Below are 17610 nucleotides of genomic sequence, written 5' to 3'. Positions count from 1 at the left end.
ATATATATATATATATATATATATATATATATATATATATATATATACATATATACATTTTTCTGTTGTATTAATTGTACAAAATGCGCTTGTCCCTGTAAGACGACTCCTACCATACTCCCACACCCTCCGTCCAAAGTTGGATTCTGCATTTTGGCATTATCATCCCCCCCACATTTAGAATCAAACCTACGCCCATGGTTTTTGCAACCCTGGAGAGAGAGCAGTACAGGGGCAGGGTTGAGGCTTATTTAACCACCGATTCCATGCTCCACCCCAGGTATTTGACGTTACCAAGTCTTTGTCCGGAACTTGCAATTCTGGCCATCCACCCGGGACTTTGCTGCTCCGCGCAGCCTCTGGACTTCAGCACGCAGAGAACCCAGTCTAGTGTCCCGTCTGGAAAGAGACCACAGTGCGCTGGAAGATTGCAAAAAAACTTTTCCAGCAACTTTTAGAATTCCACTTTTCCGTCATTGTCCTTTGTCGGAACTGAACTCGAGGTGGATGCAACTTTACAGAACAAGATTGTAAAAAGGTAGTTCGGTTGTTTATAGTTGTTTTGCTTGTTCTAGAAAACGTTTTTTTCATTCGTTTTAAAAACAGTGTTTTTGTTGCTTGTTTTTAATGGGAGAGTCTGGTACTCGAAATACATTCTGAAGATACTCACACACGTAAAACCGACTATTTTACAAGGGACTTTTTTAAAAATAACTTTTTTCATTCCTTTTTTAGGGTAGTTTTCATATGATTTTAAAGGCGGCCCGACACTGCTGTTAATGAAGAATCTAGTTCTCAAGTCAGCCAACTTGGTAACTTTTAAGAGCTGTAGAGTAGTAGCCAGCGAAGTGCGAGGAAATCTGTGCGTCTCCATGAGGAAACCCAACGTGGGAGTTGAAACTCTGTCCTAAGTTTTAATACAACTGAACGCTTTCGGGTTTTTTGAGACATTGTAACGATATTGAAACTTTAACTTTAACCGACACAATGAAGACTGAGCTAGTGTTCTCAGCGGTTTACACGTTCTTCGTGCTTTTCGTCTCGGCGGAGGCTGAATCCAAGTCGAAAAACTGCAACGAAGTGAAGACAGCGTACAGGTCCAAAGGCTTCAACGTCAATGATGTTCCCAACAAAGGGGTACAAGGTGAGTTCGATTTAAAGCTTTTTTTTAAGCTCATGAATAATCCATGTTTTCTATTACCTTCACAACCATAATATAATGTAAGATTCATAACACTGTTTATATATGTATATAGGCTATGTCTTATGTAGGCTATGTAACTTAGTTCATGGGGTCGCTTGTTTGTTTGTACTGTGTAGCAAGATGATCACTTTTGACTTTAACACCGAATTGTCACATTGACTTCTTACAATGAAGTGACTTAATTGTAACATTTGTATTCACAGCATGACATTTTTGTAACTTTAAAATGTTAGGTTGCACTTAAAAAGCCCATAACCCGATATGTTAACAATCTTCCAAAGTTAAACTAAGATTGGTGATCAAGACTATTGACTAAGAGAATGACCTCCTATTCCTATATTCAAATGACAGATTTATTAATGGATAATTGGTCTTTTAGATCTTTTAACTCACGACCCCCCCATAACAACTATCTTATCTTTAATCTTTCTTGCCCTACTTTTGTTTTCACTATGACTATGCCACCGTGTATACTCAAGTAGTATTGTCTTCAGTTAGGAAACAATTGTAGCTGATTTTACAACAACAGGAACCAAATCAACACCCAGACGTGTCCCAGGACAGGACAAGCAACGGGCCTGTGTTTATTCCCAAGCTTCCGAAGTTGTGCGGCTGTGCTGCCCTTATTAGCCTACCTGACCTGACGTGGTTTTCGGGAAAACACGGCTATGTAGTGTAGTAGAAATGATATAATACCTAAACAGTATTTCAATTTCTTCTATATCTTACTCTATTAGTGTTGTTGTAGAGTTATTCATGTCTTTATAATATGCCATGGGATGGTAGCCAACGTTTGGGTAAAGCGAAAACCATAACTCTTTTATTCGGAGTTAGCCCTAGAAAGTGAACCAAAAGGTGCATTTAAAAAAAGCTGTTGTTTTACTTCCGAAAAGTAATGGAAACTTTTGGGGGAGATCTTAAATGGCCGTACAGTGAAGCATTGAGGGGAGCAGAGGTGGGGGGGCTGTAAGACATTCCTCCCTGTGCCCCGCATACTTCAAATCCCTCCCTCCTTCCCTCCTTCCCCTTTTCAATTTTTGGTCAATTTCATGTTATGTCAACGTGTTGGAACATTAAGGGACATGCTCTGTCTCGCTGTGTCCATGAATAATGTTGAATGTAGTTCTGGTGACCTCTTCTTATTTAGCTTTTAGCACAGAAGTAGGTCATGTCTTAACTCAGTCATTAACAGAACAACTGTTTAGGTTGTGGGAAAGGTTTCCTGTGTACATGCGCCTTAAAATCAAAGTGTGTTGCTGGAACTATGTCTTAGCTCGATATCAATAAGCCTTTCTTTTACACAGCCCTCCGAAGACCTATATAATGTTTTCTTTTAGGCCTACCTCTTTGATAGCCTAATTGAGAGATGGTTGGTCAAAAAATAGGTGACATTTTGATGCAGTTGATGAGGGAGACCTATTTGTAAGTGTTCTTATTCAGTTAGGAAGCCCTTGTTAGTTTAGTTTACACTGACAGATATTATTCACACAGAATGACAGCTTGTTCAGGTTCTGTTTTGCTGAGGCCTTAGAGGCTCATTAAAATTGGGGTTGTATACCACTCTGTCAAGGTGACCATGGACTACGTTTTTGCATTTCACACACAAGCCTTCTGGCTCTTTGTTTTTCGGTTGTATATCATTGTCATGCAAAACATCATTTGCAAAACCTCAACATGTCTGCATTTATTGTGGTGTATTGTGGAGGATCTGTGTGTTTGGTCGGGATAGTTTCAAATGAGGGGATTATAAAGGCTAGTTGTGTTTGTGTGCTGTGCACGCGTGCCTCTCCTCACAAAAAGGAGCCCCAATTTACGCCTGGGCCCTACGCAGGGCCAGCCTCAGCCAGCACTTCTTTGTCATCGATAGAGACTGAGATAATTGATAGAGGGAAAGCAACCATGTCTGCTGTCATCAAAGAGGGTCGGGGCTCTTAAAAAAGCAAAAGGGAAACACAAAAGCCCCTGGCGATAGGAAAAGAATGTTTCGTGTTGCTAGGGAAGAACTGGTCCAGAGGTGAAATCTAATTGAGCTCCCTCTGTCCCGGCTTTCAGCGTTGCAGCACTTCACCTAGCAGTGAGTCAAAACATCCATTATCCTAGCCCCACTTTGAGGAACCGTTTCTTCAGTCTGACGCAGAGCGTTGGACAGTGGAGCACAGCAGACGTATGCATGAAATTATGTCTCATCTCTGCCAATTCCCCTAACCCCCCCCTCCCACGATTAATCAGCAAGGGTATTATTATTTATGTACACTCTGATTTCTCCAATGGTACATTCCAGCCCCGAAAGTCCCTCCAACACGGCATGTCACTGAAATAGCAGTGTTTATCTAGCCGTTGTCTCCTGATATTATAACCATAAATTAGAGATGGGTTGGAATGTGCTTATTGCAGATGCCGCCCTCAACATCGCCTTTTTCTAGCCGCAAGTATCTTTTGTTATGGCTTGCGGCATTGCGATAACAATGTTTGTAACCAGCCAAATTAGAGATGGGCTTAGTCGGAATCTAGACTCTAGATTCAATAGAGATGTTTTAATGCAATAAAACAGTAATGGGAGAACCTCAATGATCACCCATAGAATTAAGTGACATGCAGTAACAGCAGACTCGATTGTTAAACGCTGTCTTGATCTCGTGTTTTCAACAGCTCAAAAACCACATTTTGAAAGTTCTTGTCAGTTATGTTGAATGGTTTGTTTTTGGGTGCAGTTGTTGTACTGGAAGCCATATGTTTTATTGTGAGACCATTTCTACAGAGCGAAACGCCTGCTGTCGCACTGAACTTTAAGGGGGAAGGATGAGCCCTATACAGAACCTAAGGACACCATAAGCGTCGACAACATTCAGGACATAGGGCCACGTGTCTGTGTTGGATAAAAATCAGTTTATCCGGCAGTTGTACTTGATCACTGGCATAGATGTTGACAAAAAATGTGGGTGTCAAGTGCTTTGCTGCACAGTGGCAGTGGGGGGACAAGCTCTTCAAAAGAGGCAGAAAGCAGAGCGGTTAACACTGACCAGATTGGTATCTACCATGTCAACAGCTCCTCATTCTGGCCTTGTGCGCCGCGCTGCACGTCTCTTCTTCTACTCCTTCAGCGAAGTCTGTTTTGGTTTACACTGGCAGCCTGGCCTGATGTCATGCCTCAGGTATGGGACAATGGCAAGGATCAAAGACGAGAGGGGGAGAGAAGGGTCGTTTTCTCTCCCTTCTGCTCGGGGGAACATCCCACTCATAATCAGTTCAGTGCATTATGACTGAAACTCAAAGCGACGATGACCTCAACACATCGGCCTCTTTAGTAAGTCTAAGACGTGTAGCGGTGCAGGACTGCAAGCTCCCCCCCGAATACGTCTGCCGGTGGCCACGGCGCTCTGCAATCATTTTGGTTTTGGTAAATAACAGGTTGTGTTATTGCGATGACATTCAGGAGATAAGATAAGAGTGGGGGACAGGCACACAGGGAGTCTAGGTTTTTATAGCTGCAGGGCTAATGTTTGAGTGTGTGTTCTTTAGGTCCCTCAGACTAGTGCGGCCCACTGTTAAACGTATGTAATAATTAACTAATAAACTCCTGGGCTGATATCTTGTTCTCTTCTCAAGGTCAGCTCTATGGAACGGTTAAGAGTTAAACCCCAGTTTCATGTGAAATAGTTTCCAACTGACCAGCTTTAATTGTTGCTTCTTGTATTAATTTAGCCTGTATAGCTAACACTCGATAATAACACTCGTGAACAAGCATTACAATGTGTTTATGAATAGTGAACACTGTTCATAAATGATTGTTCATACAACATTCGTAAACATTTGTAAGCAGTTATAAGCTTCATTATTGTGAGGCATTATACCTTTGCAAGTACATTAAACATGTACTAAGCCGCCATCAAAGTGTTTTTGACCCATTTATGCTTATTCATGAAATGTAGGCTACTATACAGTTTTACAGATGTATATGATGTTCTTCCTGTTTAGATAGTGATGCTGCTAAAGTGCCAATAGGGAGTGTTCCTCTCTAATGTATGCATTACTGTCATCAGACCAATGACCTGTTAGCCAAAATGGTGTCCATCATCCTTGTAGGCAAAATATGTCAAAATAGCTTGTTGTGATATGAATATCAGAGTGAACAAAACACTTTATATAACACTATCCTTGAATACCAGAGTCCATCTGTTGGTAGAGGGTGAACATTTACCGTCTGTCATAACTAGCATATCAATATCTCCTGTCATGTTGGTTGTGGTATTGATCAATATATGTGGACTCCTCCTTCCTGATTAGCTTAAGAGGAAACGTCCATCAGTAGGGTAGAAAACGGTCCCCTCTTAATGAGATGGTTCCTGACCTGCTGTCTCTGTGTGCCGTCTCCTTGGTAACGGTTCACGACGCACCTGGGTAATTGAGTTTGGTTATCAGGAGGAAGAGGTCTTGTCAACCTGGTGAGGAGCTGGGGGGACTGGCGTTGTATCAAAGCAGTGGTCTGGTTAGTTGTGTGTGTGTGTGTGTGTGTGTGTGTGTGTGTGTGCGCATGTGTGTATGGCTGTCTGGTCTGGGGCAGGGTGGGGCCGGTGCACGTGCCTGTTGGCCAGGCTGGGTGGTGTGGCAGCAGCCTTATCAGTTTCCTGTAGCACCGGGCCAGCAGCGGCGCAGGGGCCTGTGTTTCTCACGACCGTTGCCCCCGGCGATGTACGGCTTCCAGCAGCTGCCTTATCTTCACTGACACCAATAGTTTTATCATCCCCATTCCCCCCAACCCCCTCCAAAAAAACCTTGAGCCTGCAAGACCTCGCCTAACAAGCGGGAGTCGTCGATCAGCTCGTGTTCTGTACAGTGGTGTTTATTTTAATTAAATTTGTGCCAAGTCTCCTAATTAGGCCAAATTAGCTGGGAGCCTGTGAATCAACTGATCAACTTCAGTATGTGGGTTCTTTTCTTTCTTCCCCCCCCCCCACCCTTTTATTTTCCTAATCCTAGAATGTAACATTCAGGATACGGGATGTTAACGTAGTTTATCAGTAGCTTTTGTTTGGGCTGTATCTGTAGCAGCGGGTTGAATGGGCCTCCCTGTCTGGTGGTCCAAGTGGCCACACTGTCATCCCTCACTCTGGCCGACCCCCCCTCCACCCCCCCTCCCCCCACCAGCCCAGTGAGCGACAGATCAGTGGGGGGTGGATGCAGTGTGTGGGAACAATAGGGCACCCCCTTTAGGCCAGCCTGCACACCCCCCCCCCCCCCCCCCCCCCAGTAACATTCCACACCGGACCACCAAGACCCACAGCCAGGGAGCCCCGGAGCTGGGAACAACAACAACAAAGAAAGGGGGAGAGAGAAAGAGAGAGGGCTGGAGTTGACTGACTGACGCATTCAGAGAAAGAGAGGGGGACTTGACTGACAGAAAAAAAAGAGAAGAGAAGAGAGAGAGAGACTGAGAGATTTAGTGAGTTACCGAGAGAGTCGGCCGACTGTTTATGAGGAAGTGTAATGACTAGTGAGAGCGTGTGGCGGTGGTGATGTGTGACACAGGGCTCAGGGAATTCAGGGTGGTTTAAGTAACGTAGCCCTGGGCTATATGCATGCGCTGTGACTCACCCCTCCGTCTCAGAGGCGCAGACACACTGTCATATACAGGCAGTGACGTAGTATCGCCCTGTTGACCCCTGTGACCATTTATTGAACACTTGGATGTGTCTGTCCCACTTTGGCTGGCTTATGTGTTGTTGTTTGTGCCCTGGTGTTGCTGTACAGTGTACAGGGCCTGTTAAAACAAATCTGGATCTGGAGTTTGTGGCTTTTCCACACTTTGGGTTGATGGGAGAGCTCCCTGAAACTCCTTGTTAACACTTCCTGTTTGCATGCTGTTAAGTCAGCAGTACCTTGCCTCCCTCGCCCCTGACTGACATATCAGTTCATGTCCGTCCGTCTCTCCCCCCCCCTCGCTGGACCTGCCCGTATACAAATCCTATGGGGGTTTGAGCTTCATTCTCTTAGTCCTTCCTTCCCTCCTTACTTCCTTCCTTCCTCATCCCTTTAGTGCACCCCCCCCACTTTTCCATTTCTCCATAATGGTTTACTAGCGTTTTCCTGCTTCTCTTCTGTCCTCCACGTCCCACTGCATTTACTTGCTCCGTCTACCCGCTCTTCCTGGCCTCTCTCTCTCTCTCTCCCCCCCCCCCCCCCTCTCTCTCCCTCTCTCTCTCTGTCTCTCTCACCCTCCGTCCCTCCCTCCCAGTTGAGGAACTGTCGCTCAACCCCATTGCTCTCTGTCTCCCCTATCAGCTCCTCAGGGTTTCTGTGTGGGAAGGCTTCCAGATGATTTTCATGCCAAAACAGACCGCTGCTGTCGTTTTCACACACACGTCTCCCCCAGGCCTCGTTGTCGTGCCTCAATATACCAATGAGTTGTCGTTTGCTATTGTCAAAGTGGAGCCGCTGCTATACGGTGCCAAGGCTTTTTCACGAGCTCTCTTACGTTACCCCTTTTTTCCATAGTCCTACTTCTCTCGCTGGCGAATTCCTTTGTGCGGGAGGTGCCGGGCGGTGTATATATTTTTTTGTTCCAGTTGGTATCTGAGACGCTGCGTGTCTCTTTTGTGTTGGTATCACTCAGCGGTGGTGTCACTCAGCCAGCTGTGAGGAGTGTGGTGAGGGGCTGCAGGCTCTGATCCCTGATACCACTCCCAGGGTGGGGGGACCCGGACCCCCAGACAGGTCACACAGCTGGGCCTCGTTCTCTGTTGTCATCTGGCGTTTGGAGCCAGGAAGAGCCTTCATGAAGGCGCAACGTCCTGATTTATCGATTGTTACGAAGATATACTGGGCTTGATGGTGGTGGTGATGAGGAGGATGGTGATGAGGAGGAGGAGGATGACGATGGTGATGGATAGGACATGTATTTTTATGTGCCAGAGGCCTCTGTGGTTGGGGAGAAGGACTAAGGGACGGAAGCCAGGGACTCGCCTTCGTGTTTGGGCTGAAACCCCAGTGCTGGGTCCAGGCCAGATGAGCTGCAATCCCTGCTAATTACTCCCAAGGCCTACATCCAGACTCCCACTGATGAGGCTCCCACTAACACTTAGCTCAGTTTTCCAAACTACAGTTAGCCTAATGGGTCACCTAATTACCTAATCCCTCACTCTCTGCTGTGTGTGTTTGAACATATAATAAAACAATCTCTCTGAGAACTAAAAGCCAACGTCCCCTGTTATACTTTTTAAAAAAAATGTTTTTCTGCCAAACGAAAAAAGCCCTTTAGGAGGGCCTCTGGCTTTTTCACATAGCTCTGTGAATATGACTCGTCTTAAAAAAGGTCATCAAAACCAAATTTGAATCCTGAACAGAACCATAGGCTGAATGAAATCCGTTGGCTGAGGCACAATTAGAAAATGACTTTTCAAAGGGATCGAATGTTTTTTTATTTTCATTTTTTAAATGAAGACCAGAAACACACAAATCATTCGGTCTGTGAGTTTGAGGGTGGTTCTCTCTGGAAGGGAAGACTAGTCTTTGTGAGGAACTTGAGACGAATTTGAGACAACCAACAGGGACGGCAACAATGTACATCATTGGAAAGGCAAGATCCATCTCATAGTCCCAATGATTTACTGACTCATACATTCCATATCATTTGAAATGGACTGAGCCGTCCATGACTAAAGCCTAATAAACCATTATACCTTCAGGCTTAGACTCCCTCCCCCCCCTGTGACAGTTCGCTACGAGGGGTTTTATTCCCACCGCCTTAGCTGGTGTCCAGTTTCCTAAAGCCCAACAGGTATATCAGAATCATTGTTGCCCTTTTGTAGCTCTGAGGGCCCAGAAACCTGATCTTGTACCTGACCTCATTCTGCCTGGGGGGCTATGCTAGGCCCTGTCCTGCCCCAACATCTGGTGGACTTCAGCTGCTTTTAGATGTCTGTTATAAACATTGTCAAACGGCTCCCTGTCCTTAGGAGGGGCGCGCTGGCTTTTACTGACAAGGATGAAATGTATTGTTTGTGTGTTACAACTTTAAAAGCTTTCATATGCTTGAAAGTTATAGAGGGTAAATTATGATATATTTGCACTGACTAGCTTATAGTGTGTGTGTGTGTGTGTGTGTGTGTGTGTGTGTGTGTGTGTGTGTGTGTGTGTGAGAGTGTGAGAGAGAGAGACACAGACAGACAGACATAGAAGTAGAGTTTAAAGCATACGATCGCTTTTGAATGAATACTCATTTGTCAGCCTCCACAGTAGTCAGTCGTCCGTTTCTCTTGACAGCACAACATTGTTTGTGCAGGGCTTGGTAGAGCACTTGGTCTTAAGTAAAGAGTGTTTTCAGCGTCTCTTTTTAAAGTCTGTTTTCATGTCTGTGGCGTGAGTCACTGGAAAGAGCGTTGGTGGAGGGACAACCCGGGAAGGTCTTTTGTGCCTCTTTTTTTTTCTTCTTCTTTTTCTTCTCCTCTTCTCCTCCCTTGTGATAATCACGCTGTGCTGCAACTTGTCCTCTCCGCCTGTCTGTAGAACCTCTGCCTGTCTCTGCAAATCTGGGAGATAACACGGCACACAGACGCACAGGCTCACACACACACAAACTCACACACACACACACACACACACTCTTGCACACACCCAGACCGTCAAAGGTGGAATCCGCGGTAAGAGAGATCAAACGCAGACGCTTCGCCTGCTCATAAAAAAAAGGGCACATACCTGGGAGAAAGAAAAACGTGGCGGGAATGTTGGATTAACTCTCTTTTTACGTGAATCATATCCTCCCTGTCTCTCAGGGAGAAGAGCGGATGTTTGTTGCTCAACCGATGGGGGGTTCTGACCTCTTGTTTCAAGTGATCTCATTGCCTGGCCCACCCGTGTGTGTGTGTGTAGTTGTTGGCCCTCACTCCCCTGCAGCTCAGCCCCTGTTCCGCGGCCAATGATGCTCTACGACCGCTAAGCCTACTTTACTACCAACTACTACAGGGCATCTGTACCATTGATTCACCAGTGCATTGCTGCTCTCTGTAACCCATCTTCACAACAAAGTAGTAACCTGTCTTGAGGGTAATATTAACAATTTGCTAACAATCATGGGTAATTTTCTCTCATTCAAACGCAGCCCTCTTCATCCCCTCTCTCCCTTTTTGTATTTTTTTTCCCTCTATCCTGCTGGCCTGTTTCCATTATAATTGGGTACATAAGTAGCACTCTCCTGCCTCATGTCTCTGCTTACCTACTTCCACAGTAAAGTCTCTCTCCCTCTCTCTCTATCCCCCCCTCTCTCTCTCTCTATCCCCCCCCCTCTCTCTCTCTCTCCCCCCCCCCCCCCCCCCCCCTCTCTCTCTCTCTCTCTCTCTCTCTCTCTCTCTCTCTCTCTCTCTCTCTCTACAATATAGTGTTTCTTCCTTCATTACAGAGCCGGGTGGGGGTTTAGTATTTGGCAGTGTAATTGCTACCACCTGAACTTTGCTGTTCTGCTTGGTTGAACCAACACTGTCCAGCTCGGCTAAAGGTCTCCTGGTTTTGTAATCTCTCTCTCACACACACACACACACACACACACACACACTCACACACTAAATGCGTTTCACGCTTGATAGTAATTCACTAATCTTAAGCTATATATACCACACGCTGCTTTACATGTAGAGGTCAGAGAGGCCAAGATTGTTCTCCCATGTTGGTTAGCGGCTACAAGATAAGAGTTAGAACTGTGTGTGACAAGGATAAGTTACAAATGTAGTCCCATGTTTGGGTGTGAGGCGTCCCTGCGGTTGGCGTCAGTCGCTGACTTTATAAATGTATGTGGGGGAAATCGCAGGAGCTAGTTAAATCATTGACAAAGCAGTGACCTGGGAAGTGGTGTAGGCAGGGAGCTTTTGTGTGGGGAGACAAAGGTGGAGACGCTGGGCTGGGGAGGGAGAGGGGAACAGACACAGAGCGCGAGGCCAGGGCCATGTTGTGGAATCTCCCCGGGGGCTTCTGGGTAAATGTTCATGGATGACAGCATTTTGGAATGTTCACAAATGGAGAGTTTTAATTGGCCGGAGGCCCCGACTGGTTTAGCAATCAGAGATGGACTCTCTGGTGGCGGCGGGGGGGTGGGGGTTAGGATTTATGAGTCTTAGTTCCTACTTGTTTGTGTAACTGTGTTTCTGAGAAAGTGTTGTTCGAAGGAATTAGTTTATATGTGTGTCAAGTTGTCTGGAACACTTACGTTTTTTCGCTAAAACATGATACTGTAAGGGGTCTTTTCCAGATAATAGGAAAAGTGTGCAATGACTCACTGTGGACATTGAAACCTGTTGCTGTGTCAGTCTTGCGGTGTGTTGCGATGGGAGGCAGACAGGAGGCAGGTCACCAGTGTGACCTCTAATGAGATCTTCCCTGTCCTCCGCCTACATGCTTCTCTCTTTTATCGGTGTCGTGCCATCCGAAAAGCAAATCTTGGCACTTTGGTGTTTTGACAGCTGTGTTTTGGAAGAGATTTTAATCCCTGATTTATTTAAGGAAACATCATTTTTGCACAGGCGCTTTCCAAGGTCTTGCGGCTGGCTGCCTCGCAGTAAAATCTCTCTCTCCAAATTCAATTCTCCTTAACCGAAGCTGCTGATCCCTTAAGGGAATGTGAAGCATTCTTTTAAATGGATTAAAAAGGGTCAGTCAAAGCACATGTTACAGAGAGGCCTAAGCTAACACTTCTTCTCTGCGCTCGTCTGCACCCACCACTGAGCCGGCGGTAACAGAGGCTCCGATGGTGTCGGGTTGGATCTGCGATTCTGTTTGAACTTTGACCCGTCGTGTCACTGCCGGCACAGAGTCAGACGTTAGCCAGTCGTGATTCTGATCTTACGAACCGGAGAGGACACGTACTGGTCAGTGGAGCAGATGATCAAAAGATAATCATTGATTTCATGCAAGTTTGTTTGACACCTGTTTGGAGATCAGTGCTGCACTAGTGTCAACACAGAAAAGACAATCATCCACTCCCTGCCCACTGTGTTTTTATATGTCCTATTTCTACAGGTTCAGGCAACTCTCTCAGGGTTAAGGGTTGCAGTCTCCTCTATGCACGTGATATACGGATGTCTTATTAATTGGACATAAGCATCACTGATTTGATTTTGGATGGTTGTGACGACCTGTTGAGTCCTGGGTGGGTGGACTGTCTGTCGAGGCTATGGTAGTGCTGGCCGTAGCGGGGGGTGGGGGGGTGGGGGGCCAGAGTACAGTGGGAGAAAGAGTCATGAGTTGGCCGGTGGTGTCTGTGCTGAAAGCGGCTTCCCGCCGCCTGCGAGGGTCAGCATGTCTGCGCGGCGTGGGATATCCTGCTCGTTAGCACACTTCCTCGTTAACACGGCACCTGCCCTCCCTCTGGGGGAGAGAGGGGATGTCTGTCCAATCATTTGCCTGACTGCTGCGTGGCCGACATTAATACTGGGAGGGTAATAAAGAGAAGTGGTGGTGAGTCACCTTAGGGGTTTTTAGAATACCCCCTGATCATTCTGACTGACGCCTATCGTTTGGAGGGACTTATGAATGTTTTAGAATAATATCAGATTTATCCTCACTAGAACAATAGCATGACATTTGGAGTAGGGGTGGGCATCGACGATCGATAATTGATCGATAAGGATCTTGGTCGATCACAAAATAAAACATTTGGTCGATCAAAGTTTTTTTTTTTTTTTGTGATGACCAAATGTTTTATTTTGTGATCGACCAAGATCCTTATCGATCAATTATCGATCGTCGATGCCCACCCCTAATTTGGAGTTAATGAGAGATGAATCCTCGAATCAGACTTTTCATCATTTGCTTATGGATCCTCTAAAGGCACCGCTCTGTGACATCAGCGGGATTCATAGAGACAAAATGGGCCAGGCTGACGACTTGGCCTCTCTCCGTGTCCGCCATTTTGTTTAGAAAGTCCTGTCTAATTCTGACCTCCCCTGTCACTCCAGTAGGCTGGTTTGACTCTCTCGTAACAAAATGAGATCTGAAAAGCATTATTGAGTTGGCAAAAGTGCTGTAAACTTGTCATCCCAGTGTTTTGAAAGGCTGCGAAGAGTAGTCTCCGCTGGCAGGCAAGGCTGGTTGAGGCAGAAATCGGAGGACGGGCTCCATTCATTACTGTGAGCCCGTCCTCCAATTTCCACCTCCACCAGGCCTCCACAGGAAAGTGGATATACCCGGCCCTGATTATCTCCATATGAGCAGTTGGGTCTCTTATAATGGTTTCTGGTTACCAGGGAACATTGTTGAACATTTTCCCCCTTGTGGTGGTAACCTTGCTGTGTAGTGTGTAGTGTGTGTAGTGTGTGTAGTGTGTGTGCGTGTGTGTGTGTGTGTGTGTGTGTGTGTGTGTGTACCCGTACCCGTACATGTGCACTTACCTACACATTTCTAAATGGGAGTATTAATAGAGTTCCAGCTGTTTCCGGATGAGTGGGACAGTGGTTGCGGTCTCCTCATCCTGCGTTTGACAACGTACAGAAACCTAAAAGCTCTGTCCAAAAGCATCAGGAGCAAAGCACACAGAGCCTATTCAGCCGCATCATAGTTTAACTCTAATGTACTACAGACACAGGATACTGCTGTTCAGACATTGGCTCACTTTTCAAGTGTACTTTTTATGTATTTTTGTGGGACTTCTTGTAATGTTATTGGCATGGAGCTCAAAACAAGAAGTGCTGCTGAAACCTCCAAAAGTAAAACTAGAGAATCAATATAAGGTCCCCTCATGTCTTGGTCTTGGAAGGTACGGAGCGTTTATACAAGTATGCAAGTTTTTCCAAGTGGCTTTTATAAGGTCAATGGTTTTTCTCAGACTCACGGTCAATGTCTACAGTGTTCTAGAGACACACTACTTCAAACCTGACCAGATGAATGCTACAATAGCTTGACTGTTAGCTAGCTGATGGCAGACTGCAGCTAGCAAACAGCAGACAGCAGCTAGCAGACAGCAGCTAGCAGACAGCAGCTAGCAGACAGCAGCTAGCACACACAGCAGACAGCAGACGGCAGCTAGCAGACGGCCAGGAGTCTGAGCGAGAGAACATGACGTAGCAGGTGCTGTGGAAGGATGGAGTGGAAACGAGGGGGAGTACCTGACAACATGCTCCGACACGAGCGGAACTGGAGATGGGACGACTCTTCAAAACATAATTGCTATGATTTAGAAATGAAATATCTACTCTTTGGCTGTCTTTTTATCTTCCCCCCTCTATTGAGCTTTTATTTCAGTCTCTTTAATTTCCAGAGAGATATCATGTGCATTTTCCGTCTGGCAAGGTTAAGACAGTTTTACAATGGACACAGTCTTCTTACTGAAATCTCATATCTGGAGCCAAAGCTGCCTGGAGTTCTCCACAGACCTCAAGCTCAACCAGTGGAACTGTATAGAGAGGAGGAGGAGGAGAGGGAGGGGGGGGGGCGGCGAAAAGAAAAAGTTGCCCAACAAATGGTACGACTCCCCCCACCCCCCCAGAATAATTACAGCCTACGCTGAGGTGAAGAGCGGGGGGAGGGGGGAGGAGGTGGAGGGAAGAGGGAGGGGCGGGGGGGGGGGGGGGGGGGGGGGGGGGCAGTGTTAGGCCTGCGGGGGCGTGTAGATTTACACCCCGTCTCTGTGAGTAAGCAACAGTAAGGACTGTTTAGGCTACCTCCTCCGCGGTGAGCGTGTTCCCCCAGTGGGCTGTGAGTCGTTGTGTATGAAGGCCGTAGCCTAACAAATAACAACGCATCTATAATCAACCCACTCTAACATCCCCGGTCCCTGTCTGAGGATGCCTTCTGTGTGGCCTCAGTCAGGTCACGTGATGTCATGAGCGCCGGGGTCGTCAACGCTGCTCCTCGCGGACGGCTTCAGTTCTCTGTAGCGAGCCGTCCCAGCCGAGCAGGGGGGGCTGGAGGCCGGAGGCCGGAGGCCCGCGGTCGTACTGTAGCGGTGCTCCATCAGTGAGAGACGCCGGCCGGGGACATGCCTCCCCCCAGGGCCTCCTTCATGGCTCCTTCCTAGCGGTATCTGTGGCGACGGGGAGTTCAGCAGGGTACGGACGGAAATAATCCTCCGGGGAATTTATGACTCTTCTGACTCTGTGTGTGTGTGTGTGTGTGTGTGTGTGTGTGTGTGTGTGTGTGTGTGTGTGTGCGGTTTGGTTAATGTTTGTTTGAATGTGTGTGTGGTGGTGGATGTGCTGGCTTGCGTACAGAGGGGTCAGGGGACAGGACCTCTCTCAGAGGAGTGGCTGTTAACCTTTGACCCTGCTGGTTAAGCCTGCAGGGTGGTGGTGACGGTGATGGTTGGAGGTAGAGAGGGGGGGAGGGGGGGCTCTGAAGTCTGTCTGGGCCACATGATGGCAGGCAAAGGGGCGGCGTGGTGTCTAATCTGGGTTTTGTCCACAAGGCATTTTCACCTCCCCCACTCCCACCCCTTCCTCCCCACTAGAGGAGCCAGTTTGAGGGGCCGGGGGACGTCAAAGGGAAGTGACTTATTTTATGAGCCATTTAAAGAGGACGGTGGATGTCCACAAAGGAGAAACAGAAAGCAGTGGACTGCTGATGAATAACACGACACTCAGTCATGTTTGTTTACAAGCTGTATCCCATGTTTTGACTGCCATAAATAGCCGTTTCTTCTTTTTTCTTTTTCTTCTTTTGATTGACACTTGAAACAATTGTTCTGGCTCTGTGCTCTTTTTAGTTTTTCCCAAGTAATTGGTGGGAGGGGGAGAGAGAGAGAGAGAGAAAGAGAGAGAGTCTCGAACGTTGCCTGTTCACTCGTAAGCTAACAATGTGACATTTACAGACATTCCTGTGAAAGATTGACCATCTCGGTTTTATTATTTGTGTATTGTGTTCAACCCTGACACGAAGGCTGAAAGCTTTTCACATCAACACTCCTCCTTACTGACACTGAGATATTGTTGTTTTTGTTGTATATCATTCAACTGGTCGAGCACACAGGCTTGTGTTTTGACAGTGTTGAAGAGGGACCATGTGTTTCAGCTGGGATCCAACCTGTCGTCTAATGGAGGAAATAGTTTGAGCTTTTGCACCCAAGAGTCTTGATTAAAACCATTCGTCCCCCTGTATCCCGTTTCACCCAGATTGTAGTCGTGGTTTCCGAGATTGGCTGCTTTTATGTTTTCCCAAAGTATGCATTAACTAATAAGAGCGGGTTTTCAGAGACTTTAGCCCGTGAGCTAACAATGTGACATTTGTACAGACATTCCTGTGAAAGATTGACCATCTTGGTTTTATTTGTGTACTTTGGTTACAGACATTTTCCACATGGATAAAGTGTTTGTGTGTGTGCGTGTGTGTGCGTGCGTGCGTGTGTGTGTGTGTGTGTGCTCGCCCACTGCTTACTTTGGGTCTTACTCTCTCCAATCATGCTGGTACAAAGAGCTATGTGTTGAGCAGTGATGCGATGTGTGAATGTGTTTAGGTAGTGGTTGCCAACTGTGTACGTGAAGATGTGCGTGTGTTTGTGTGTGTTTGCGCGTGTGTGTGTGTGTGAGTGTGTGTGTGTGTGTGTGTGTGTGTGTGTGTGTGTGTGTGAAACTGTGTGTGTGTGTGTGTGTGTGTGTGTGTGTGAAACTGTGTGTGTGTGTGTGTGTGTGTGTGTGTGTGTGTGTGTGTGTGTGTGAAACTGTGTGTGTGTGTCCGTGTAGCCTGACTTGGACTTTGTCCCAGGAGTGTGGGCCAGTTGAGGAGATGAGTGAGGAGGGGGCTTCCCTCTGTCCCTAGTGTTGTGGAGGGGTACTACCCAGGCTGGCACACACTCCTAGACTCAGAGAAGTAGAACTCAAGGTCGTCTCCACCATGTTTACCTCAGAATGTAAATGTCTGAGAATATGTTGTAGTGGTTTTTAGGAGCGTTACTATGTGGGGGGGTTCTTGAAATCTCAACAGACATTGATCTAGCTGTTTTACCATGGGTAGTCAGTGTTTCCTCCAGGAATTTTTACAATGGTGGCGGGTAGTGCTGACCGCGCCCGCGATTTTTTCGCGTGCACGCGCATGAAACGCGCACGCGCGCTCAAAACAACGACGTAATTTCAGCCAAAACTCGAATATGGCCCAAAAAAATTAAATGTTTTCCTGTACTTCTCCCGTGTGTCTCTTATTGTCTGTGTCTGCATGTTTTTCCAGCATGTAATTCCGTTGTCAATAAAAACAAAAACACTGATCTGACGGGTTTTTTCACAACGTTATTACTTGTCACTTTAAGCCCAGGAGGGAGTTAGCGATTAGCGATGTTTAGCTTAGCTTAGTTTAACAGAAGTATCTTCACTTTTAACATGACTTCCCGTGGTCGTAGAGGGCTGGTCGACGGCTTAAAATGACCCTGTAGACCTTATCCAGCTATAGTCTTGTGTTTCTACCCCGGGCATAGCCGGTGTTATTCACGGACAAACACTCCT

General features: G+C 46.6%; 1 protein-coding gene across 1 annotated transcript in view; it reads left to right on the top strand.

Annotated features, from left to right (window-relative positions):
- Positions 1 to 390: 390 nt before the first annotated feature.
- Positions 391 to 17610, top strand: part of gpc4 (glypican 4) — a 32758-nt gene continuing 15538 nt past the window's right edge. Inside the window, exon 1 of the mRNA XM_080526111.1 lies at positions 391 to 1144. Coding sequence (XP_080382237.1) covers positions 988 to 1144 — 157 coding nt within the window. The 5' untranslated portion in view covers positions 391 to 987. The remainder of the gene's footprint in view (positions 1145 to 17610) is intronic.

The sequence above is a fragment of the Nansenia antarctica genome, assembly GCF_963989245.1.
Source record: "Nansenia antarctica genome assembly, chromosome: 3".
NCBI classification, from domain to species: Eukaryota; Metazoa; Chordata; class Actinopteri; order Argentiniformes; family Microstomatidae; genus Nansenia; species Nansenia antarctica.
This window is presented reverse-complemented; position numbering and strand designations above follow the sequence as displayed.